Source organism: Arvicola amphibius, chromosome X (assembly GCF_903992535.2).
Source record: "Arvicola amphibius chromosome X, mArvAmp1.2, whole genome shotgun sequence".
NCBI classification, from domain to species: Eukaryota; Metazoa; Chordata; class Mammalia; order Rodentia; family Cricetidae; genus Arvicola; species Arvicola amphibius.
Genome location: NC_052065.1, coordinates 63,622,583 through 63,648,819, shown reverse-complemented (window position 1 = coordinate 63,648,819; position 26,237 = coordinate 63,622,583). Strand labels below are relative to the sequence as shown.

The 26,237-nt window shown below is 38.8% G+C and overlaps 1 protein-coding gene across 1 annotated transcript in view; it reads left to right on the top strand.

Moving 5' to 3' along the window:
• The first annotated feature begins 13,454 nt into the window (after positions 1–13,454).
• The window catches only part of Abcb7 (ATP binding cassette subfamily B member 7), a 161,579-nt gene continuing 148,796 nt past the window's right edge, over positions 13,455–26,237 (top strand). Inside the window, exon 1 of the mRNA XM_038316603.2 lies at positions 13,455–13,641. Coding sequence (XP_038172531.1) covers positions 13,474–13,641 — 168 coding nt within the window. The 5' untranslated portion in view covers positions 13,455–13,473. The remainder of the gene's footprint in view (positions 13,642–26,237) is intronic.

The window sequence follows — 26,237 nt, the reverse complement described above, 5'->3', positions numbered from 1 at the left end:
GATATTCAGAAACTGGCAGGTGGGAGAGAAACCTCCAGTTACAGAACCCTGCTGCTGTAGGGTCATGGACCCAGACATGACTCTCAGCTGCACCTTGAGCAAGAACATTACCATGGCCTCCAGTAGTTGCTCAGGTCACTAACATGAGCATGGCCCTCAAACATCAACATCGCCTCAGGTGGCAACTTAGATCATGGGCAGCCATATGGCCTTTGGTGGTCACACGGGCCATGGACATCAACACAGTCCTCAGCTTTGGTGGGGCCATAAACCCAGACACGGCCTTTGGCAGCAATGCAGACCTGGGCATCACATGGCCCTTTGCAGCAGCACAGGCCTGGGCATCACATGGCCCCAGCTGACAGAATAGTCCACCCATACCAGCCTGTTCCTGACCACTATCACATCTGCATTTTCCCTTCTCTCCACAGTGCATGAACCACTCTACTTCTTCTCTCCCATCTTGCACCACATACCTGTTCATCAAAGTGGTACTCACCCACCTACACCATGGGGCATGGATTAACATGAATTTTAAAAATTACATCTATTTAGTGTGGTGTGGTGTGGTGTGTGTGTGTGTGTGTGTGTGTGTGTGTGTGTATGTGTGTGTGAGAGAGAGAGGGGGGGGGACAATTTGTGGTAGTTGGTTCTCACCTTCTACCATGTGGGTTGTATGGTTGAACTCAGGTTATTAGGCTTGGTGGTAAGTGCCTTTATCAGTTGAGCCATCTTGCTGACCCTCATGTAATTTGTAAAATCCATTTTATACAACAAAGCACGATTAATAGTACACTGGAGCATGTCAATAAAAGTATGGACTTTGGACTCAGACCGGGATTTGGATATTCAACCTACCGCTTGCAAACTATGTGGACAAGTCCTAACCTTCCTTTACTTCATTTATAAAGTAGGGGTCATAATAGAAACTACTCTGTATGAGCTTTGAGAGGATTAAATTGGAGATACCACTAGAACCTAGTGCAGGCTTAAAACATAATAAATGCTCAGCAAATGTTCTTTGAAAAAAGAGGAAAAGGTGATAAATGAAACTTTATGAAAGATCAGCTATTTATTTTGGACCATATTCTTTTGAAATCCTAACATAACAAGTGTTATTTTTTTGTATTCTGATTCATTCAACATTATTTCATACACGCTCTTCCACATTTCAACATACGTGTGTTTCATGTAATTGCTGCTTTTAGAATATTTGGAATCAATTTTCAAAGATGCCATTATGAATAAAACTGATATTAAGATCGTTATGTCATTCAACTAGTTTTTCTTTAGAGTTGATTTTTGGGCTTTATTTCCTTAAAGTGTGGATATCAATTCAAAAGTTATACAATAAAGAAAGCTAACTGGCAAATGTGAGAAACACTTTCATGAAGGATTCAAACACTAAGACAAGCTGAATAACAAACAAACAAACAACAAAACCTGCTGTTTAAAATATGCATCGTTGTGGCTGAAAAAGGGCTCATCAGTTAAGAGCACTTACTACTCTTGTACAGGAACCAAGTTAAGATCCCAGCACCCATATGGTGGCTCATAACCATCTGGAATCCCAGTTCCAGGGGACCCAACAGCCTCTTCTGGACTCTACCAGCACCAGGTACTTACATGGTGCACATACATACATACATACAAGCAAAACATCCAGACACATAAAATACAAAAATAAATCTTAAAAAAATTGATTTAGAATATGTATCATTGAACTTTCAAGACCTGAAAGGATAAATGAAGCAAAAGCGAAACAAAAACTGAGAGAAATCTGGACATTTAAAAAATTTTAGGAATGCAACAGGAATATTAGGGGGGGAGACAAACTTCACCAAGAAAATACAAGAGATTGGAAGAGGATAATCTCAGGAAAGATACCATAGAAAACTAGTATTACATCAGTCAATGCAAAGTATTCATCTCTATAGCATATCCCCCTTTTAAATGTAAACAAACATTTATAAACAATACTTGGAATATGGGTGTATTTCTCTTCCAAACTGCTTCCTGCCTTTTTGTTGGGCAACATATTTTGGGGGGTGTCTTTACGGTGGACCTTTAAAGGGTTCTTGGTCCCTCAAGGCACATTAGTCTGGAAGGACTTCACAGGTTCTTCATCCTCTGTGGAACAAAAGAAGAACATTTTTATTTCTTTCAAAGCAAACATATCCTGAGATCCAAGTTTTGAAGTCCAGAACTTTTAAACATATATGTTGGTTATCTTAGCAGTCCCAGAATCAAATGTCTCTCTGCAGTCAAAAAAATTCAAAGAAAGCACAATAGTATACTAATCCAGTCTCTGTGTTTATATTCTATCTTTATGTGGTTTATTTTTTCTATATTCCTACTTGCTTTATCTGAAAGTTTACTCTGTCCTTTTTAAGGACTTTGTTTTATTTTTTAAAACATTTACTTCTTTTTATAACTTCCTATACATTTTTCTTCTCTCTCCAAGCCTATGTACATTTATCCAACATTGGACCCATTTAGAGGTTTTTTTTAAATCTGAATCGGTCTTATTGTGTTATAGTAATATATTTTTGACCAGAAGTGTCTTTTTCCCTTTTTTTCTTGTTAAGGGTGGCTGTGGCTAGGCAAACAAGGCCCTGCCTGTGGCTCCCCCCCAGTCCAACAGGGAGGAAACATGTTTTACTGCCCTCTAAGATTGCCAGTGGTTAGCAATCCTTACTTCCTCAACTCTGGGAAGCACTGTGCAGCATATAAACCCTTTTTATCTGAGTAAAAGCTAAATATGCCAAGCAGATCACTGTACAATCTACAAAATATCTCTGTGTATGGTGGTAGGAATCTGCCATGTTCTCCTGCCTGTGCATTTCCTAGCAGACCCTGATCTCATTGCATGCCCAGGCCAGGGAGGGGGTGCTAGGCTGTGGGCATGGTCTCAGCAACTTTCTTCCTAACCCCAAGTGAGAATACAAGGCATTCAGACCCACAACCCCATTCATGTGCGCCATAGCCAACCCTCTAAAAAGAGTCAGAGCTCTTTGTGCTGGCGAACCAGGAAGCCATCCTTTTGAAACTGCACATTTTTTTCTGCTACTGCTGAATCAGGAAGACCTGTCTTAAAGGAGCTGCAGCATGCTGCCAGCAAGCAGAGCCCATCCCCCCAAAATGCAAGCTAAACTTTGCTTTTAGTGTCTAGAATTCCTTCTAAGCACCTCTCAGGTTTTTATGTGGACTAGCTAATACACGTTGGAGTGCCAATTTGTAGTAAGGGTCTGCTTGTTTGTCGCCAGCTTCTCAGACCTGAAATAATTACACAAAACTATATATTTAAATCACTACTTGACCAATCACTTTATTGTATTGCTAGCTAGCTCTTACATCTAGAATTAACCCCATTTCATTCTTTTTTTTATTTTACCATGAGGTTTGTGGCCCCTACTGGAAGATTGCAGCTGGAAGCTTGCATCTTCCCCTCTGGTAGCTACATGGTGTCTCACTGACTCCACCTTCTTTCTCCCTGCATCCAGTTTAGTTTTTCCCACCTACTTCTACTCTCCTCTGGGCAGGCCCAAGATAGTTTCTTTATTAACCAATGATATCACAGCATACAGAGGGGAATCCCGTATTACCAGGGGACCTGACACCCATGGCAAAACACCCTATACACATGAAAATAAAAATTAAAATGAAGAAAACAGAAGGTGGATAGAACGAAAAAATTCAAACCAAGAGGTTAACTATAGCCATGACAAACACAGGAAATAGAAACATCTTACACCAACAAAGCCAAAAGAAGGGACACACACACACACACACACACACACACACACACACACACACGTGTAGAAGGAAGCGGCGGGGCTGGTCCCCGCCACCTGGCCGACGGCTAGCTTTACACCCGAAATAATACATGGAAACTGTATTTTTTTAAACCACTGCCTGGCCCATTCTATCTGTAGCCTCTTATTGGTTAATTCTCATATCTTCCTTTAACCCATATTTAGTAATCCAATCCGTGTAGCACCACGAGGTGTGGCCTTACCAGGAGAGATCTTAACCCTGCGTCCATATCAGAGAGGAGAATCATGGTGACTCACATATGGTGATGCCTGAAGCGTCTTCCCCAACTCTCCCAGAATTCGTGTTCTGTCTATTCCGCCCCTACCTAATTTCTGTTCTCTTAAAGGGCCAAGGCAGTATCTTTATTAATAATGAAAGTTAACACATAGACCACTCCTCCATCACACACGCACTCACTTCACTGCCAACAATAAAATAACAAGAATCAACAATCATTGGTCATGATAGCTCTTAATATCAATGGTCTCAATTTCCCAATAAAAAGACACAAATGAACATAATGGTTCTAAAAGCAGGACCTATCCTTCTGTTGCATACAAGAAACACACCTCTGGGGGCTGGAGAGATGGCTCAGAGGTTAAGAGCATTGCCTGCTCTTCCAAAGGTCCTGAGTTCAATTCCCAGCAACCACATGGTGGCTCACAACCATCTGTAATGAGGTCTGGTGCCCTCTTCTGGCCTGTAGGCATACACACAGACAGAATATTGTATACATAATAAATAAATAAATATTTTAAAAAAAGAAACACACCTCAATATCAAGGATAGATATTACCTCAGGGTCAAGAGTTGGAAAAAGAGATTCCAAGCAAATTCACCTTTGAAGTAAACTGGTGTAGCATTTTAAAAATACCCTTCATGATAGCCTCAAATACTATAAAAATATCTTGGGGTTACTCTAACCAAGCAAACTTGTATGTTAAAAACTTTAAGTCTTTGAAGAAAAAAATGAAAAGGATACCAGAAGATGGAAAGTTCTCCCATGCTCATGGATGGTAGGATTAACATAGTAATAATGACCATCCTACCAAAAGCAACCTACAGACTAAATGCAATTCTCCTCAAAGTCCAACACAATTCTTTTTTAATTCTTCTTTCACACATTACATCCTGATCTCAGTTTCCTCTCCCTCCCCTCTCCTCAGTATCCACCGCACTTTCTTTTCCCAGAGTCTATCCCCAACCCTCAGAAAGTACAGGCCTCCCAGGAACATCAACCAAAACATGTTATAACAAGCCATAACAAGACCAGGCACATACCACCACATCAAGACTGAATGAGGCAAACCCAATAAGAGGAAGAGGGTCCTACAAGTAGGCAAAAGAGTCAGAGACAGCCCCTGCTGCCACTATTAGGAATCTAACAAGAAACACCAAGCTACCCAGTCATAATATATATGCAGAGGACCTAGGTCAGACCCATACAGGCTCCCTGATCTCTCTGAGTGCCCATAAGTCAGTTGGTTTTTGTGCTGTGTTCTCATTATGTCTGATTCCTCTGATCTTTCCTCCTCCTCTGCAGGACTACTTGGGCTCCACGTAATGTTTGGTTGTCCATCACAATACTTTACAGACCCTGAAAGAACAATTCTAAACTTCATAAGGAAAAACAAAAAACCCAGGCTAGTTAAAACATTCCAGTACAATAAAAGAACTTACAGAGATATCACCATCCCTGATTTCAAGTTTTATCACAAAGCTATAGTAATAAAAACTGCATGGAATTGGCATAAAACAGACACCTTGATCAATGAACTATAATTGAAGACCCAGGCATAAATTCACACATCTATATGTAGTAGGAGGTTGCTTGTTTATTCCTGGTTGCCCAGACCTGAAATAATCACCCATAAACTATATTATTTAAATCACTGCTTGACCAATCATTTAAGCATATTGCTAGCTAGCTCTTACATCTAGTATTAATCTATTTCCATTATTTTATATTTCACCATGAGGCTCAAGGCCTACTGGCAAGGTTCCAGCTGGCATCTTGGATTTTTCCCGTCTGGTGGCTACATGGTGTCTCACTGACTCCTGCTTCTTTTTCCCAGCATTCAGTTTAGTCTTCCTGCCTAGCTCTACTCTGCTAAGCCACTGACTGAAACAGATTCTTTATTCATTAACCAACAAAAGCAACACATATACAGAAGGACTTCCCACACCAGCTATGGACACCTGATTTTTGATAAAGAAGCCAGAAATACATACAGAAGAATATAAAGAATCTTCAACAAATGGTGCTGGCATAACTGGACCACAGTATGTATAAGAATGCAAATAGATCCATATTGTTATCCTGCACAAAACTCAAGTCCAAGTGGATCAAAGATATCAACATGAAACCAGATACACTGAACCTAATAGAAGAGAAAATGGGGAATAACCTGGAACACATTGGAACTGGAGAAGACTTTATGAACAGAACACAGAACAGGCACTAATATCAACAATTAATAAATAGGACCTCATGAAATGAAAAGCTTCTATAATGCAAAGCACACCATCAATCAGACAAAGTGGCAGCCTACAGAATGGGAAAATATTTTTGCCAACTCCACATCCAATAGAGTGTTAATATTTATATTTTTCAGAAAATATAAATAACTCAAAAACTATACATCAACAAACTAAATAATCCAATTTAAAAATTGGTTGCAGATCTAAACAGTTTTCAACAGAGGAATCTCAAATGGCCAAGAAAACACTTAAAGAGATGTTCAACATCCTTAGCCATCAGGGAAATGCAAATCAAAACTACTTTAAGATTCCATATTATACCTGTCAGAATGCCTAAGATAAAAAATGCAAGTGACAGCTCACGCTGGCAAGGATGTGGAGCAAGGAGAACACTCCTCCATTGCCAGTGGGAGTGCAAAGTTGTATAGTCACTTTAGAAATCAATATGACAGTTTCTCAGAAAACTGGGAATAGATCTACCTCAAGACCCAGTTATACTACTCTTGGGAATATACCCAAAGGACACTCTATCCTATAATAAGAACACTTGCTCAATTATGTTAATGTGGCTTTATTCATAATAACCAGAAACTGGAAACAAACTAGATGTTCCTCAACTGAAGAATGGATAAAGAAAATGTGGCACTTTTACACAATAGAATATCACTCAGCTGTTTAAAAAATGACATCTTGGATTTGCAGGCAAATGGATGCAACTAGAAAAAAAATCATTCTGAGTTAGGTAATACAGACCCAGAAAGAGAAATATGGTATGTTGTGGTGATTTGAAAGAAAATTGTCTGCAAAGGGAGTGGAACTTTTAGGAGGTGTCATCTTGTTGGAAGAAGTGTGTTACTGTGGAGGTGGGATTTGAGGTGGGTTTTCCTGTATAAGAGCTGCAATGGTTATGGCATATCTTCACAGCAATAAAAACCTTAGCTAAGACATTTGTATTCACTTATAAGAGGATATTATCTGCTAAGTAAATGATAATAAGTTACAAATCCACAAACTCAGAGAGTTTAGGTGTAGCCAGATTTTTCTGTCTTACCTGCTAGCTCCCAAATAACCACACAGAGACTTCTTATTAATTATAAAAGCTCAGCCAATAGTTTAGGGCTATTAAAAACTAGCTCTTACAACTTAAATTAACCCACATTTATGAATTTCCATGTTGCCATGTGGCTTGTGGCTTTACCTGTTTTCCAATATGTCTTGATCTCTCTGCATCTCCTGGCAACCCCGTCTTTTATTCTTCCCAGAGCTCTCTCCTGGTATACCTCCTGCCTAGCCATTGACTGTTTAGCTTTGTATTAAACCAATCACAGCAATATATCATTACACAGTGTAGAGGAATATTCCACAACAGTTAGGTAGAGAGGGGGGGGGGCTCTAGAAGGACACATGGATCTCCTGGGGAAGTAGAAATAAAATGAATTTTGTGAGAGGACTTGGGGTGGGTAGGGGTGGGAGAGGGAAGGATCAAGTGTGTGTGTGTGTGTGTGTGTGTGTGTGTGTGTGTGTGTGTGTGTGTTGGAAGGGATAGAGCAAGAGAGTGTGGGGAGGACAGATAGAATTGGGGGTAATTTGGGAGGAGGGTCAGTATTGAAACCTAATGCAGTGTGAACTTCCTGGAATCTATGATGGTGACCCTAGTGAAAAGTCCTAGTAATGGAGGCTATGAAGTCTGAACTGGCCTTCTTTTATAGCCAGGCATGGCTTCCAGTGATGGGCCAGGTTTAAATTTGCTTGAGTTCTTTGCTGAGGGGGTCCAGGCTGATGCTTGAAGAGAGGGTCACCCTCTGAAAACTGACAGCAAGGCCCCATTGCCGAGAACAGCATTCACACAGCTCATTAAAGGTAGAAATGGAAAGTTGATGCCTGCATGGAGTCTTCTCTTCTACATTCTAGTCTCTTTGGTGAGAGAAAGTACTCTAAAGGCTATGGAAAGAGATACCTAGACACCAACCTAGTCACAGAACCCTCCACCTACAATCTGTCCTGCCTATAAGATGTGTGGAGGCAAGGTTGGCACAGAGCATGTGTGAATGGTCAATCAATGTCTACTCTATCTTGAGGTTCATGCCACGAGTGATCCCCCACCCTACATTGGCTGGATGGCCAGGAACAGGAGACTGGATAGCCCAGATACCCAAGATAGAACCAAACACAACTGGAAAAAAAATCAATGAAATGACTCTTAGTTTTAGTTATACTCATAGATAGGTGCCTTGTCTAGTTGTCAGTAGCAAATGGGAGCTGGTGCCGAGACCCACAACCAAGCATTATGTGGAGAGAGAGTCTAAACTGAAGGTTTCCATGTGGCCCCTACCCTTGGAGGTCAGGGAATCCAGTTGAAGCGGAGAAGGAAAGATTGTAGGAGTCAGAGGGGATGGAGGACACCAGGAGAACATGGCCCAACAAATCAACCAATCAGGGCTCATATGGGCTCACAGAGACCAAAGCAGAAAGCATAGGGCCTGTCCCAGGTCCCTGTGTATATGTTGTGGCTGTAAACTTTGTGTTTTTGTGGGATTACTAATAGTGAAAGTGGATATGTCTCTGCCTCCTTTACCTGTTCTTGAGATCTTTTTTATCCTATTGGGTTGCCTTGTCTAGCTTCCATATTAAGACTTTTGCCTTTTCTTATTGTATCTTATTTTACTGTATTTGATTGTTGTCTCTTGGAGTTCTCCTTTTTGAAGGGAAATGGATAGGGAGTAGATCTCAGGGAGAAGGTAGGTGATGGGAAGCTGGGAGGAGCAGAGGGAGAGGAAACTGTGGTTGACATGTATTGTATGAGAGAGGAATCCATTTTCAATAAAAAATAACAACATGAAGTTGTGTAGGTGGGGAAGTAGGAGTGAACCTGGGAGGAAATGGGGATGAATATGAACACAATACATTGTATGAGATTCTAATAGAATTAATAAAAATATCATAAAGAATTCCCCAGCAGGCCTTAAACTTTCAATTCTCCTGCAATAGCCTCGTGAGTAGTTGGGACTGCAGGCCTGTGCCACCAAGCCCAGCTTGAATAGGAAGATTTTAATGGAAATAGGGCAATGTGGAGAAGCAATAGTGGTGGGGGGTAGATAAGGTGCTTGTTGGAAGTTTTTTTTTTAAGCAGATGACATTTGAGCTGAGACCTGAAGGGCAAGAAAAAGTCATTAACAAATCTGCAGGAGAGATGTTCCAGGCAGAAAGAAAAGCAAGTACAAAAGCCCTAAAGTGAGAATAACTTCTGGCATTTTCAAGTAACAAAAAGATCATGGTGGCCTTCTCAAAACACACAGTGTTTTCTTTAAGTTTAGGAGCAATAAATGAAAAGAGTACCGTACATGGAGTCATTAAATCTCAGTGTAGTCTCTGTTCCCATTAGCTCTGCAACCTCTGTCAAGTCACAGCCTGTTTCCTATAAATATGGAATAAAACTGTTAATAAATAAGTCCTATCTTCCAGGCTTGATGTGAAAATTAAATAAGGTATGAAAAGGGCACTTTATAAGTTGCAAAATGCTATCCAAAATTAGGTATAATTATTACATTAAGTATTATCATGTGATCTGTGGCTGCAGCAGCTATTTATAGTAGTTCTATTGTATCTACTTGGATCTCTTTAAGATAAATGTATCAAGATGCTGCAGGCAAAGTTGGCTTGTTTGTTGCAATGTTCTTTCTTCATTAATGTACAAGTCTTATTTTATGTTATATTCTCAGGTACTATGGAAATTATGTTTGGTTTGTTTGGTCAATAAATGCTTGAACCTCTTTAGTTCATTAGAGAGTAGTTACTTGAATATTCTAAGGTTACTTACATTTTTTAAATTGCAGAACTTTGCTTAAAATGAACACTACTGTAAAATACATTTGCTCGCCAGGCGGTGGTGGCGCACGCCTTTAATCTCAACACTCGGGAGGCAGAGGCAGGCAGATCTCTGTGAGTTCGAGACCAGCCTGGTCTACAAGAGCTAGCTCCAGGACAGGCTCTAAAGCTGCAGAGAAACCCTGTATCGAAAAAAAAAATACATTTGCTCCATTTAAAGACTTCAATACTAGAGTTGGAGAGATGGTTCAGTAGTTAAGAGTGTTTACTGCTCTCTCAGAGGACCCAGGTTTAATTCCCAGCACCCATGTCAGGCAACTAATGACTACCTGTAACTTCAGCTCCAGGAGATCCCATTATGTGCACATACCCAAACACAGACACAGACACATAGTATACCGATTCCTAATGAATTATCATTATATGGATAGATCAGTGCATCTTTTAGCCCTAACCTGAGAATCTCATCATTTATCTACTTTATTTTTGCAGTAGATAAAGATTAAAAGAGACAGATGACTGGTCAACATGCAGAAAATAAGAGATCACAGGGTGGCAGCAGTACACGCCTTTAATCCCAGTACGCAGGAAGCAAAGGCAGGAGGATCTCAGTTTGAGGCCAGTCTGGTCTACAAAATGATGTCCAGTACAGCCAGAGCTATAGTACAGAGAAATCCTGTTTCAAGCATGGGAGGGAGAAAAGGAAAAAAGGAGGGAGGGAGGGAGGGAGCGAGGGAAGGAGAGAGAGAGGGGGGGGGGGAGGGGAGGGGGAGGGGGGGAGGGGGACGGGGAGGGAGAGGGAGAGGGAGAGGGAGAGGGAGAGAGAGAGAGAGAGAGGAGAGAGAGAGAGAGAGAGAGAGAATAATGGAGGGGAGGAGGAGGGAACTGGGATTGGTATGTAAATTGAGAAAAGATTGTTTAAAAGTTAAAAAAGAAAAAAAGAACTTAAACTTAACAAAAAAGTACATGAAGTTGGCAGAGAGAAGTGATGGTGAAGATAGGGAAGGATTTGCATGGGAGGGAATGGGGAATGAATTAGAGCAAAACACATTATATGTATGCATTTATAAAATTTTCAATGAAAGGAGAAAAAAACAATGTCGGGAAACTTTTGAGAGTTTTTCAAACCAATTTCTGTAATTTTTCTCATGTGATTTCAGAAGAAAAAAGTTATAATTTCTCATCACCTTAAAAAATAAAAAATAAATTATTAAAGACCTCAAGATTGTTATTTCATGTCAATAGTACCTGTAGGCATTTCTAGTAAAACTCAAGATCTTGAGAGATTATCTACAGTGTCAGGTATAGGTATTTCAGAAATTTGAAATAATTCCTGGTTAAAATATAGGATTCTACATGGTTTTTAAATTTTTTTCATTTACTTTTATGTTTAAGAAGTAGGCAATCGGGGAATGTGGAGAGCTTTCTCGGCAGTTAGGAGCACTTGTTGCTCTGACAAAGGGTTTGGGTTCAATTCCTGTGCATGAAGGTGGTGATTCACAACCATTTATGGCTCCATTCTCAAGGGATGTGACCACTCCTTCTGACCTCTGAGGGCTCCAAACACACAAGATGTTTCGGAGGCACACAAACATGAAAATATATTTATGCAGGCCAAGCACTCACACCTAAAACAAATAAACCCAATAAAATAATTTTAAAAAGTAGGCAAAACCTTTTAGTGGCCAGAGTAGCTGATCTATTGCCACGTGTACTGTTAAGTCTAGGCCTTTATTTCATGATTAAACTGTTGTATTAACTTCAGAACTTCAATTTGAACTTTTTCTTAATCCAGCGTTTCCACTTAAGCCAGAGTAGTTTAAGGGATATACAAGTCTGATAATTTTACTCTCCTGATTAAGCCATTCAATAGCTGCACTATACAGCATTAATTTCTTAAAACGAAATGGAAGGCCTTTTACCATCAAGCCTTTCTGTTCACTGTGTTCCATCGACTATTTTGCCATACACTTTCTGGACTCCTGAGCCTGAGCGTTTTCTTATGCTTTCTTGCTTTTAATATCGCCATTTTCTTTACATGGGGTCAACCTCTTCAATCTGAAATTATTTTCTTCCCTAGAAACCTGGTATATGATATGGATCTCAGAACAAAGTAAAGCTAGCTGCACAAGCCAAACGTATCTTTTGTCTTTCTTCATGACCTATCTCATTAGTTTGTAAAGCTTCTATAGAATTAAATTCATAATTACTTGCCTGTCTTGTGTAAAATGGTTTGAAAATGAGCCCGGTGTTGGTTGTGCATGCCTTTAATTCCAGCACCGCAGAGATGATGGCAGGTGGACACTGGAATTCAAGGTCTGCCTTGTCTACTAGCAAGTTCCAGGGTATCCAGGGCTTCATAATGAGACCCTGTGTCAGGGAGAGAGAGGAAGGGAGAGAGAGAGAGAGAGAGAGAGAGAGAGAGAGAGAGAGAGAGAGAGAGAGAGAGAGAGAGAGAGTTGAGAATGCATTCATGAAATTGTAACTGTCTTCTTGACTTCAGGTTTTTCAAGAAATATATTTGGAAAACTTTCCCCAGAAACCTGAAAATATTTCCATGGTATCTGGTTTGATTATAGTGATGACAAAATAATACAAACGTGCCTTTAAATATGCACTTTACTATATAACATGTTAGCTTATCACCCTTCAGCTAATCTACCAGCTTTTCAATTAGGGACTCTGGAGAAATCAAAGGGAAGCTACAAGGAGGTAAATTAGTGGAACAAAAAAATGTGTGTACTCTGAGCACCCAATTGTCCCAGTAACAAAAGACCAAAGGCATATCAGAAAAATAAAAGCATTTACGAGAAAGGTGGTGACTCTCACTAATGAAGCCTCTTCCGGGGAGAAACTTATATCATTATGTCTGTTCTTTACCCTAAATGTCAATGTACATGGAAAATGAGAGGTATATAAGGAGTGGAGGGTGGCATTGGGTTGGAGACAAGAAATGAATAGAGTGACAAACAAGATAGGGTTGTCACATTTACCAAAAAAATACTTGGGGCATGATTATATCAATAAAGAATATGTTATTTATCTCAAATAACATTTAAGTGGGCATCCTGTATTTTATCTGGTAACACTAAAAAAAGAAAAACAATAGTATTCCGCTTTCCTGGGGTGTGTAAAAACAAAACAAAACAAAACAAACAAAATAAAAACCCAACAAAGCCCAGGCCCAGGAGAAAAAGAAAAAAAGCTACACCTAAGAGTAGGCATCTTCAGACACAGGCTGTTTCCGGTGTCAGACAGCAGCGGGGGAGGGGAGAGGCAATGAAAGCCGCTGAGCTCAGTCCGCCGGTGTCCCACAATCCTTCGCTCTCGGTTCCTCTTTCCTCGCTCAAGATGGCGCTGCTCGCGACACATTCTTGGCGTTGGGCAGCCGCGGCGGCCGCTTTCGAAAAACACAAACATTCGGCTGTTCTGACCCGGCCTCTAGTCTCCATCTGCGGCTCAGGCCCGCGATGGAGGTCGCAGCAGAGCGGCGCGTCAGGAAGCGCTCGAATCTACCAGGTGTGTTGCCACGCGCTTGGAAGAGTAGGACCTAGTAGGGAAAAGGTTGCCCCTGTGACCTTAGGGTAGAGAGAGCGCCTAGAAGAAAGATTGTCAGGGAGAACGCCGAGTAGCAGCGAGTGTAGGAAGTTAGGGTTAGTAATTCGAGGAAAAGAGACAGAAAACATTTGGGGACCGCGGAGAGCCCGGAGGTTTCAGGCACGGGGCACCTGGAGTGCCAACGTCTTATAGGGATTTGCGGGCAGGTTTCTTTTCTTTTCTTTTTTTTTTTTTTTTTTTTTTTTTTTTTTTTTTTTTTTTTTTTTTTTTTTTAGTGTAAGAAAGACGGGGCTAATTTTAAAAGTTGGGCACGGAACTTGGTGCTAAATTGCCTATGGTTCAGATTTTACCAAATCAGAAGGAACAATTTCTAGTGCACTTCAAGATGACAATACGCCACCAATAAAGAAATAGCAAACTGAATTGGTACTCTAACTCCCTCACTGACAGGCGTGATCCCTGATAAGCAAAAAAGTCATATTTATCTTTTTCTCCAAAATGTACACTTCTCTAAGCTATAAGCTTGATTATCTTTTGCTATGACTATTCAGTCATGTTCTTTGTGTACAGGTAACTTCGGAAAGCCTGAAGATTTTTCTCTTCAGGAGTGTGACAGTGGTTATGGTACTTTGGAATTTTGGCTTCCATTATCTCATTCTAGAATAGTCTTTTAAAATCGTCTGTGGTTCTTGTACTCAGTTTATATCTTTATTTCTCATATATTGACAGTATTTTAATTGCCAACGCCTGTTCATCAGTATAATCTTAACATCTTGTCATTTTTGTTCGGAAAACAATTTTGCTTATTTTTGATTCTTTGTGAACAAATATCTAATGTTTACCATTATAATTGTAAACACTGTTCAGATAATAGAGGCCAAGAGAAGCATACAGTTATACCTTAAAGGATTGTATTTTTTTTAAAAGACAAGATCTTGCTTTGTAGTCCAGTTTGGCCTTGAACTTGTGATCCTCCTGCTTCAGCCTACTGAGTGTTGGGATGACAGGTAAAAGGTGACAAGAATTGAACAATCTTTAAAATTAAAAATATTTTAAATTGACAGTTGTATATATTTATGGAGTATGGTGTGATATTTGATACATGCATAGAAGTGACAACAATTGGTATAGCTGTCATCCCAAATATTTGTTATTAATGTACAAAATAATACTTTAGAGCTGAGAGAAGTCTTACTATTATGTTATGAAATGTTAGTGGTTAGATCAGCACTTTTTAAAGATGAAATTAAATAACATAGAAAAGAAACCAGCGCTTTTTGTATATTAAGGCAAGAATTATTTTGTGAACTTTCGTTTTGTATATACATACACATATTCCCACATGTGGGTACTGGGATGGACTATAAGATGCATATTTTTCTGAATTATGCTCTAGAACCGTGGCCACTAGCTCGATGTGACCATTAAAATTTAAAATTTCCCAGTTGTATTAGCCACATTTCAGATATCCAATAGCCAGGTGTGGCTGGTACCTACTGAGAGCATAAAATAATAATTCTGGTGAACAATGCTGTTTTAAAGAATGTTATATCTATCCCTTCAAATTTTGCAAGTGAGGAACCTAAGTCTCAGTGTTGATGAATGAAAAGCTTCAAGGCTGTTCATTTATTTATTTATTGCTTTCTTTGTGTCAGGGACTTATGAAATAAGCTCCTAGTAGACACTAAGGACACAGTAAATGTTGACTTGTACAGATACCCACTAATAATGAATAGAATACTATGAATGGTGGGAAACACCTTAAGTGTAAAAAATTATTCTTAAAACCAGGGGATTTTTTATATATTCTTAAAACCGTATGGTTCATTATATAGCTAACCATTGTACTACATAATTTTATAAATCATCTGGCAGTGCAGGGGATCAAACCCAGGGCCTTTCACAAGGTTGGTAAGGATTATACCACTGAGCTACATTCCCAGTCCATAAATTTTGTATAAATAGGGGTTTATTTCATTAATATTTAAACTAGTAGAAATTGAGGTATCATGTACTTTCTCAGCACCTTTTAGCATAGAGTCCTTATTTGCATTAACCCTGACATTTACCAATACCCTGTGTTCATTAAACATATTTTTGAGATAATTTATATACCATATGATTCATCCATGTAGAAGGACATATTAGTGGATTTTGCATATTCAGTGATATGTACCACCGTTGCCACATTCAATTTTGCCTCAACAAGAAATCTGCTACCTTTTGGCTGTCTTCTTTCTATACCTCTTCCCTTCTAACCATCCCTAAGCAACCACTAACTTATGTGTATTCTTTATATATTTGTCTATTCTGGACATTTAATATGAATGGAATTATGTGATATGTGGTCTCATTGTTGGATGTTTTATTTCCTGTGACATTACCTTATGTAACCCAGGCTGGCTGACCTTAAACTCTCCATGTAGCCTACTCTATCTTTGAACTGATTCTTTTTCTCTCTGCCTCCTGGAATTGCAAAGCATGCACAACCATACCTGTCAGTATATGATCTCTTTTGACTGTTTCATTGATTTTTTCATGGTTTATTCATATTTTGGCACATGTAAATATCACGTTATTTATTGTGACCAAATTATCGTTTGGATATACAAGGTTTTTTGTTTTTGTTATTTTTTTAAATGGACTTATTGAGTAGCTTTGGTGGGCCTAGAATTTGATGTGTAGACCATATTGTCCTTGAGTTCATGGAGGTGCTAGAATTAAAGACACGTACTGCCACACCTAGCATGATATACAAGATTTTTGTTTATTGTTGTTGTACGTGTGTGGGTCAGAGAACAGTTTTGTGGAATCAGTTCTCTCCTTCCACCGTTAAGTGGGTTCTGGGGATTAAACTCAGGTCCCTAGGCTTGTGTGGCAGGCACTTTGTGTGCTGAGCCTTCTCTACAGCCCCAGGATTTTTTGGGTTGATTTCACTAGTGCTTAGAATATTAATATATACGTTTTGCATGGAATTAAGTTTTTGTTTCTTTTAGGTACACAAACTCCATGTTTCCATAAAATCATATAGTAATCCTTTGTTTAATAAATTAAGGAACTGCCATATTGGTGTGTTCTGTTTCTCTCTGGCACACTTTCTCTTTCTCTGCCCACACTTCAAACCCCCCTCTTTCATTTTGGATAGTGTCTCACTATGTATCTCTGCCTGGCCTGGAATTTGATGTATAAACTAGTCTGGCCTGGAACTCACAGAGATCCGACTGCCTTGGCCTCCAGAGTACTGGGATTAAAGGTGTGCACCACCATACTGGGTCTTTCTAGTTATTGGAGACAGGATCTTATGAGCTCAGGCTTGCCTTGAAATACAGATCTTCCTGCCTCAGCTTCTTAAGTATTGAGATTTCAGGCTTGAATCACTACAGATGGTTTAAGATCTTTTCCATGCCCCAGCAGTGCCGCAATACTATGGATTTAACCCAGGGCCTCATGCATATTGAGCAAGCACACCATTGAGTCACACTTTCAGACCTCATACTAATTTTCAGAGTGTCTGCATGTTTTAAATTATTATCAGTTCAGTTTCTCCATTCTCACCAAATTTGTTAAATGATTTTTAACTCTAGCCATTCCACTGGGCATATGAAGTGGTATTATATCTTAATTTTGGTTTGCATTCTCATTATGAATGAGGATATTGAGTATTTTTTCACTTGCTTATTGACTATATATCTTCTTTGGAGATATACTTAATTATGTCCTTTGTCTATTGGAGGTTATTGGGTTTGTTTTTGGTGCTAGGGATTAAACTTGGTCTCCCTTATGATAATATACTCTATGACATCTGTCTTAGTTATGGTTTTTATTGCTGTGAAGAGACACCATGACCACAGCAACTCTTATAAAGGGAAATATTTAATTGGGGCTCGCTTACAGTTCAGAGGTTTAGTCTGTTACCATCATGGTGAGAAGCATGGTGGCATATAGACAGACATGGTGCTGGAGAGTTCTACATCCGGATCCACAGGCAGCAGAATGAGAAAGCAGCCCTAGACCTGGCTTAAGCTTATGAAACCTCAAAGCTGCTCCCCAGTGACACACTTCTGCCAAGGCCACACCTACTCCAATAAGGCCATACCTTCTAATAGTGCCACTCCATATGGCCCATTTTCATTCAAACCACCACAATTGAGCTGGACCTCCTGCTGATGTTTTTATTATTTATTTGTAAGTTTTAAAATATATATTCTAGATACAAGTCCCTTATGCAGAATGTTTACAAATATTTTTTCTTATTGTGTGGGCCTTTTTAGCTATGGATAGTGTTCTATCAAGTATGAAAGTTTTAAATTTTCACATGTTGGTGTATGCAAGGCTCTGGGGTTCATTCCCAGCATAACCCCCCCCCCAAATCTTTTGATTCTGTGATGGAAAATTTAAAAATTGTTTTTCTTGATTATAATTTTGGTGTTGTGTCTAGGAGTCTGTTATGTAATCTTAGATCACGAAGATTTACCTACATGTTTTTTTTCTATAGAATTTTATGTTTATTTTAGTAAGATACAGAGCTATTACCCATGTATACTTTGGGTTCCTTCAACCCCTCTCTGTTTTATTTTATATATTTTAAGTGTTGTATTCGTAATGATATTTTATCATAATTATTAATTTATATAGTTTTTATGTTTTAGGTTTTTGTGAAAGAGGGTTTTATGTAGCCCAGGCTGTCCTCAAACTCACTGTGTAATTCAAGGATGACCTTGAACTTCTGATCCTTCCTCCCATGTGCGTCACCACATCTAGGTTATTCAGTTCTGGGTATCCAGATCAGGGTTTTGCACATGATAAGCAAATACTCTTACAAACTGTAGCACAGCTTCATTCAGCCCCTAATTTTATGTCCTTGAGAAAAGAGAGAAAAAGGGAGGACCTTACTTTTTATATAATCTTACTTATCATATATTCAGCAGATATGGAAAGAGTCTACAACTTTGTCTACTTCTTGATTTTAGTGCAATTGCTTTGAGTTTCTCTCTGTTGAAGTTGGTGTTGGCTATGGCTTGCTATAAACAGCTTTAATTTTGTTAAGGTATGTCCCTTGTATCAGTAAGCATGTGAGAATTTTTATCATGAAGGCATGTTGGAATTGTCAAAGGCCTTTTCTGTATATGATATGATCATGTGGTTTTTTTTGTCTTTCCTGTTATTTATGTGGTAAATTACATTTATTGATTTGCTTATGTTAAACTATTCCTGCATCTCTGGGATGAAGTCCACTTGTTCATAGTGGTTTTTCTTTTTGATATGTTCTTGAATTTGGTGTGAAAATATTTTATTGAGAATTTTTGCATGTATATTCATAAGGGAAATTGGTCTGTAATTTTCTTTCTTTATTTAGTCTTTATGTATTTTGAGTATCAGGGTAACTGCGGCCTTATAAAGTGAATTCGACAGTGTTCCTTTTGTTTCTGTCTTGTGGAATAATTTGAGGGGTATTGACATTAACTCTTCTTCGAAAGTCTGGTAGAATTCTGTGCTAAAATCCTTTGATGCTGAACTTTATTTTTGGTTGGGAGATTTTCAATTATTGCTTCTATTTTTCCTAGGGATGATAGGCCTTTTAAAATTGCTTATCTGGTCTTGATTTTACTTTTGTAAGTGGTACCTATCAAGAAAATCACTAATTTCTTTTAGATTTTTTATTTTGTAGAATAGAGGTTTTTAAAGTATGATCCTTTGGATTTCTTGGGTGTCTGTTGTCATGCCCCCTTTTCTTTTCTAGTTTTGTTAATTTGGATGTTCTCTCTCTGCCTTTTAGTTAATTTGGATGAGGGTTTGTTAATATTACTGATTCTCTCAAAGAACCAGCTCTTCATTTCATTGATTCTTTGTATAGTGGTCTTTTTTTTTTGTTATGTTTCTATTTTTATTTCAGTCCTGAGTTTCGCTATTTTTTTCTTTTTAAAATGATTTATTTATTTATTTTTATGTGCATTGGTATTTGTGTACACATCAGTGTGAGGATGGCAGATCCCCTATAACTGGAGTTCTGAGCTGCCATGTGGGTACTGGGAATTGAACCCAGGTTCTCTGGTAGAGCAGCCACTGCTCTTAACCACTACCTATCTCTCCAGCCCCATAGTTCTAGTATTTCTTGCAATCTATTCCTTTTGTGCGTAATTTCTTCTTTTTGTTATGTCTTTCAGTTGTGCCATTAAGTTACTAGTATGAAATCTCTCCAAGTTTTTCATGTAGGCAATTAGTGCATGAATTTGCCTCTTAGAACTGCCTTCATTGTGTCTCATAAGTTCGGGTAAGTTGTGTTTTTATTTTCACTGAATTTTAGAAAGTCTTCAATTTTTCTCTCTTAATTGGTGTCTTGACCTATCTTTTTATTCAATAGTGAGTTGTTCAGTTACCAAGAGTTTTTAAACTTTCTGTTGTTTCTGTTGTTGTTGATGCCCAGCTTTAATCCATGGTGGTCAGATAGGATGTAGGAGGTTTTTTCAATTTTTATGTATTTGTTGAGATGTGTTTTGGGTCTGAGCGTGTGATCATTTTTGAAGAAAGTTCTGTGTGGTGCTGAGAATATAAATTTTTGTGTTTGTATAAAATGTTCTATAGATATCTGTTAGGTCCACTTATTTTGTAAGTTCAGTTAGCTTCAGCATTTCTCTGTTTAGTTTTTATCTGGATGACCTGTCCATTGGCAAGAGTGGGTTATTGGAGTCTCCCACTAGCAATGTGTGAAGGTTGTTGTGTAATTTAAGCTTTAGTAATGTTTTCTTTACAAATGTTGGTGTCCTTGTGTTTGGGGCATAGATGTTAAAAATTTCAATGTCTTTTGTGTGTTATTTGCCTCTGAGTAAGATTTTCTTCAGATTAGTTTTTGTTTGAAGTCTATTTTGTCAGATTAAAATAGCTATGCCAACACTAGCTATTAAAATAGCTTGCTTTTTGTGTCCATTTGCTTGGGAATATCTTCTTCCATTCTTTTACCCTGAAGTGATGTCTATTCTTGACATTGAGGTGTGTTTCTTGGATGTAGTAGAAGGATGGATCCTGTTTTCCCATCCATTCTGTTAGTCTGTGTCTTTTTATTAGGGAATTGAGACCACTGATGTTGAGAGATACAAGTGAATGGTGTTTGTTGATCCCTGTTATTTTGATGTTGTGGTAGTGGTGGTGTGTGTGTCTGTTTCCCTTTCTTTGATTTGATGATTTGGAATTATTCCTTGTGGGTTAATTTTGGGGGGTGTGGTTAACCTCTTTGGGTTGAAGTTTTCCTTCTGGGACCTTTTGTAGGGATGGATTTGTAGATAGATAAATATTACTTAAATTTGATTTTGTCATGGAATGTATTTTCTCTGTCTATTTTGATTGAACGTTTTGCTGGGTTTAGTAGCCTGGGCTGGCATCTGAAGTCTCTTTAGAGTCTGTGGAACATCTGTCCAAGTCCGTCTGGCTTTTAGAGTCTCCATTTTTAAGTCAGGTATTATTCTAGTAGCTCTGCCTTTACATGCTGCTTGGTTTTTTCCCCTTGTAGCTTTTAATACTCTTTCTTTGTTCTGTGCAATTAGTGTTTTAATTATTGTGTGTTGAGGGTGCTTTCTGATTCAGTCTATTTGGTGTTCTCTATGATCCTTATTTATTGATAGACATCCCCTTCTTTAGGTTAGGGAAATTTTCATTTTTTTAATTATTTTTCCCTTTTATTGAAATTAGATTCTTTTCTCATACTATATATTCTGATTATAGTTTCTCCTTCCTATACTCCTCACAGTTCTTCCCCATCTCCCCTCTGATCTGAATCCACTCCCTTTCTGTCTCTTATTAGAAAAGAACTAGGCTTCTGAGAGATAGTAAAATGTAACAAAATAAAATAAGATAACAAAAACTATCACATAGAAACTGGTCAAGGCAAACCAGAAGAAGGAAATGAGCCCAAGAGAAGGTACAAGTATCAGAGACCCACTTATTCTCACACTCAGAAGTCCCATAAACGTACAGAAAGCCGTAATATATACACCGAGGACCTGGTACAGAAACATATAAGCCTGTGCTTGCTATTTCAGTATCTATGACTTCATATAAGCTTGGTTCAATGTAGAGGGACTTCCTCTGGTTCTTATACTCTTTCTGTCTTTTCTTCTGTGGTGTTTACTGAGCTCTGAGTGGAGGGATTGGATGGAGACATCCCATTTAGAGCTGTATATCCCCCTCTCTCTCTGTAGGTGTCTATTTGTTCCCATCTGCTGCCGGAGGAAGCTTTTCTGATGATGACCGAATAAGGCACTGATCTATGAGTATAGTAGACCATCATCAAGTATAGAGGAAAGGGACTAGGGTGCATATGGATCTCCCTGGTAGGGAGAAATAAAGTAGATTTTATGGGTAGACTGTGGGCAGGCAGGGAGGTGGGGGATAGGAACAGGAGGATCAGGTGTGGAGGGTGAGGAAAGTGGGGATGAGAAGAATAGACAGCTAGAATTGAAGGGCATTTGAAGGGTGGTATGGAAATCTAGTGCAGTGGAAACTTCCCAAAAAATATGAAGGTGATACTAACTAATGAAATCTCTAAGTAATGGGGGAAACAGTTCCAATTGGCCATCTCTTGTCACTAAAGAAGCTTCCAGTACTGGTACTGGGATACATCCAATTGAGTTGTTGGCCAAAGGGATCCCAGGAAAATCCCAAACAACCCATGCTCTTGCCATGACTGCTCTCTACAATCCTGACCCCACTAATGAAGACAACACCTGTAAAACTCATTGACTATGGAGAGGTAGAGCTGGTACCTACATAGAACCTTTACCCTTATGTTCTAGTTTCTTATATGGGAAGGCACTCTGCATGCTGCCAAAAGGAAAACATGCACACTAACCCAACTACAAAATCTTTGATCTACAATGCTATCTTACCAGCAAAATATGCTAGGGCAATGGTGTCACAAAGCTGTGGTAGTAACCAACCAAAGTTTGATTTGACCTAAGGCCTTCTCAACAAGATGGAACCCATACCCAATACTGCTTGGATTTACCAAGAACTAAGAACCAGTAGGTAGTCCAGAGACCTAAGGTAAAACCAAGTGCTACTGGTCTTAAAAACAAAGTAGAGGGATTTTATTCTTCTATGATGTTGAAAATATTTTCTGTACCTGGATTTCTCTCCTTCCTCTATTCCTATTATTCTTAGCTTTTATCTTTTCATAGTGTGCTAGATTTCCTAGCTGTCTTGTGTCAGGAATTTTTTAAATTTAACATTTTCCCTGACTGATGTATTCATTTCTTCTGTCATATCTTCAGTGCTTAAGATTCTCTCTTTTGTATCTTGTATTCTGTTGATGAGGCTTGTCTCTGAGGTTTCTGTTCAAGTTTTTAAATATTTCTAGATTTCTTTCAGTTTTGGTTTCCTTTATTGATTCGAGTTCCATTTTCAGGTCGTTTATTGTTTTATTCTTTCCCCCCAATGTTTGTGTTTTCATAGATTTCTCTAAGGGATTTTTTTCATTTTCTCTTTAAGGATCTCCGGCATATTCATAAAGGCAATTTTAAGGTCATTGTCATGAACATCTGCTGTGTTGTAATACTCAGGGTCTACTTTGGTAGGGTTTCTAGGCTCTAGTGAAGACATGTTGTCTTCTCTGTTCCTCATTTTGTATCTGGGTTTGGGGAGATTTTGATTCTAGGTGCTGATATCTGATCTTTTTGGGTGCGTGTTTTCATTGGTTTCTGTTGGCCTCTGTGTGTTTTCATTGGTTTCTGTTGGCCTCTCTGGTTCTTAGTGGCTGTGTGCTGCCTGGTAGAAAATTCTTCTGAGATCCTGATAGGTGAGGCCACCGGGGGTTCTGGGTAAAAAGTGTTTCTAGGTATTGTAAGCTGACACTTAGGAATGGTAATGGGCTATTTGGAGGCTGCTGAGGAAGTCCACTGGAGGGAAGAAAGCAGGGTGATCTACTAGGATTTGCTTAACCCCAGGAATGGGGCAGCGAATAAGAAGAGCTTCAGCAGGTGGTCTGCTACCGAGTTGCGGGGAGGGGGCTGGTAAAGATCTGCAGTTAGCTTACCTGCTTCTCTGGCTCATGACGCTGGCACAGTCCCAGGAAATAGCTATCTCTCGTCCCTTGTTCTTGTGTATTTGACTTACTATCTGGAGTTATTACCCAATCCCAGTAGAGCAATACACTCTCTCATCTCCTTTGTGATGTCATGTACAAATACATTGATTATGCTAAAATTTTAACAGTTTATTACACAAATATGCCAGTAATTTTATAGTTGCCTTTTACATCAAATTAAATATGAAAGCTGAAAAATTATGCATTTATCTTTGTTTTATAATTATATAATTACTTTTCCTGATGCTCTGGTCTTTGTGTGTATAAATCTGAATTATTATTGAGGTCACCTTTTTTTAACCCTGAGAACTTCCCTCAGTTGCTCTTTTGTGAATGGTTCTTAGTAACCAGTTCTCCCAGTTTTTACTCCTATGGGAATATCTTTATTTTACTTCAGGGTTTGAATGGTATCTTGATAGCTTTTTTCCCTCTTTAAGAATATTTGCATATGATAACTTATTGCTTGCTGCTTCCTCTTTTTTTGTTGTGTCTGGTAAGAAATCTGCTCTTAGTGTGTGTGTGGGGTCCTTTGTTAGGAAGAAGTCTTTGAAGAATTTCACCTTATTTTTGACTTTTAGTATAGGTGTCTGGGGGTCTTTTGTGTTTTTCTACTCATCTTGAATGAGTCTATTGCTATGGTCATTAAAGAACTTTGGAAGTTATCAGTCATCTTTTCATCAAATAGTTTTTCTTCCACTTTCTGCTATAATATATTGGTGTGATGTATAATTACTGGTATTTTTCTGGATTTCTGTCTGTTTTGCATCACTCTTGTTTTTTGTTACTCAGATTGTGTAATCCTGTTCATCTGTCTTTACAGTTGCTAAAATTTCTGCTGTTTAAATATACTACTGTTTAGCTCCTTTAATAAATTCTTTAGTTATTGCACTTTTCAACTCCAGTATTTCTCTTCCTTTAAAAAATAGGTTATTAGCTGGGCATGGTGGCACACACCTTTAATCCTAGTACTTGGGAGATAGAGGTGGTTGAATCTCCGAGTTTGAGGCCAGCCTGGTCTACAGATTAAGTTCCAGGACAAGCAGGGATACACAAACACTGTCTTGAAAAACTAAACACCAACCAAACAAACAAAGCAAAAAATGATTTATTGATATTCTCTTACAATATATTTTCATGACATCTTTCTTTACTTAAGTATAATTAACTTTAATCTTGGAGCATATTTATAACTACTGTTTTGAAGGCTTTTTCTCTCAAATCTTATAATGTCTCTTCATATCCATAGACATTTCCTTTTGACTGTTTTTTCCAGGTCATATTTTACTGGTTCTTATCACGTGCCATGCTTTTTTTTTTTTTGGAAGCTAGACATTTAGATAATGCTTACATCAATTCTGTGTACTGGCCTTCTCCCTCTTGGAGCCTATTATTCACTTATTTGTGTAGAGACTAGCAGGCTATTTTAGTGCTGTTTCTGCCTTATTATTGCCCACTCCTCTGTTAACCTTCTTACTTTGCTTCTCAGGAAACATGGTCTTTTGTATGCCTGCAGTCGTCCTGGGACAATAATGGTTTGGGCAGGGATCTCTTTCTCTCTTGCCCAGTTACCCACAGTAGTTGCTGGTGGATCATACTATTGTTTTCACCACACCCCGGCCATAAATTGTTGTACATACTCAAAACTGAGTTCTTTTGAAGAGATGATTGCTAAGGTCAGTGTTTGAGACTTTTCCTGACTCCTGGCAGGCCCCTTCTGGTTGTCTCACTTCTTAGATTTTTGGTTTTTTCAGGCACACCAGCTTACCTACTATACTATAGCTTCTGAACTATAATTCTGCCAATCCCTTCCCAATTGATTGTCTTTGCATTTAAGAGCAACATTCATCTCAAATGTTTCTATGTCTAGTTGCAAATGTTGTAATTTTTTCAAAAAGATTTGTTTCTGTTATATTAACTATGCATGCATGTGTGTGTGTGCATGTATGTGTGTATCTGCATGTGTTTAGAGTATGTGCATGTGACTCCAGGTGCCTGCTGAGCCAGACTAGACAGTAGGGATTTATTTTCCACATACCAGGGTACCAGCAGATAGAGTGTCAGATCTAGGCCAATTCTTAGGCTCTTCGGTGGTACCTTTCAGCTATATATTATTCACCCAGTGGAAGAGACAAGGAAGCTAGCTGTGTGTGGCCTCATTTATAAGGACAGTAATCACATTCACAAAGGCTCTGTTTTTATGCCCTGTTTACTTCCCAGTGGCCTCAGCCTTTTAATTCTGCACAAACATACATATGTATGCGTAGGTATACATGTTTGTTGGCTTTTGTTCTTTATGTGCTCTCTTAGGGTTTCTATTGGTGTGGAGAGATGTCTCCCAAATGCTGGGATTAAGGGTGTGCACCACCCAAGCTGGCCCCAGGCTTTTATTTAATTCCTTTTCACTTTAATTTCTTTCACAAGCTTGGAAGCTTAGGTGGGTGGGATCATGCTCTGAGGTCACCACTCTGTTTATTCTACTTAG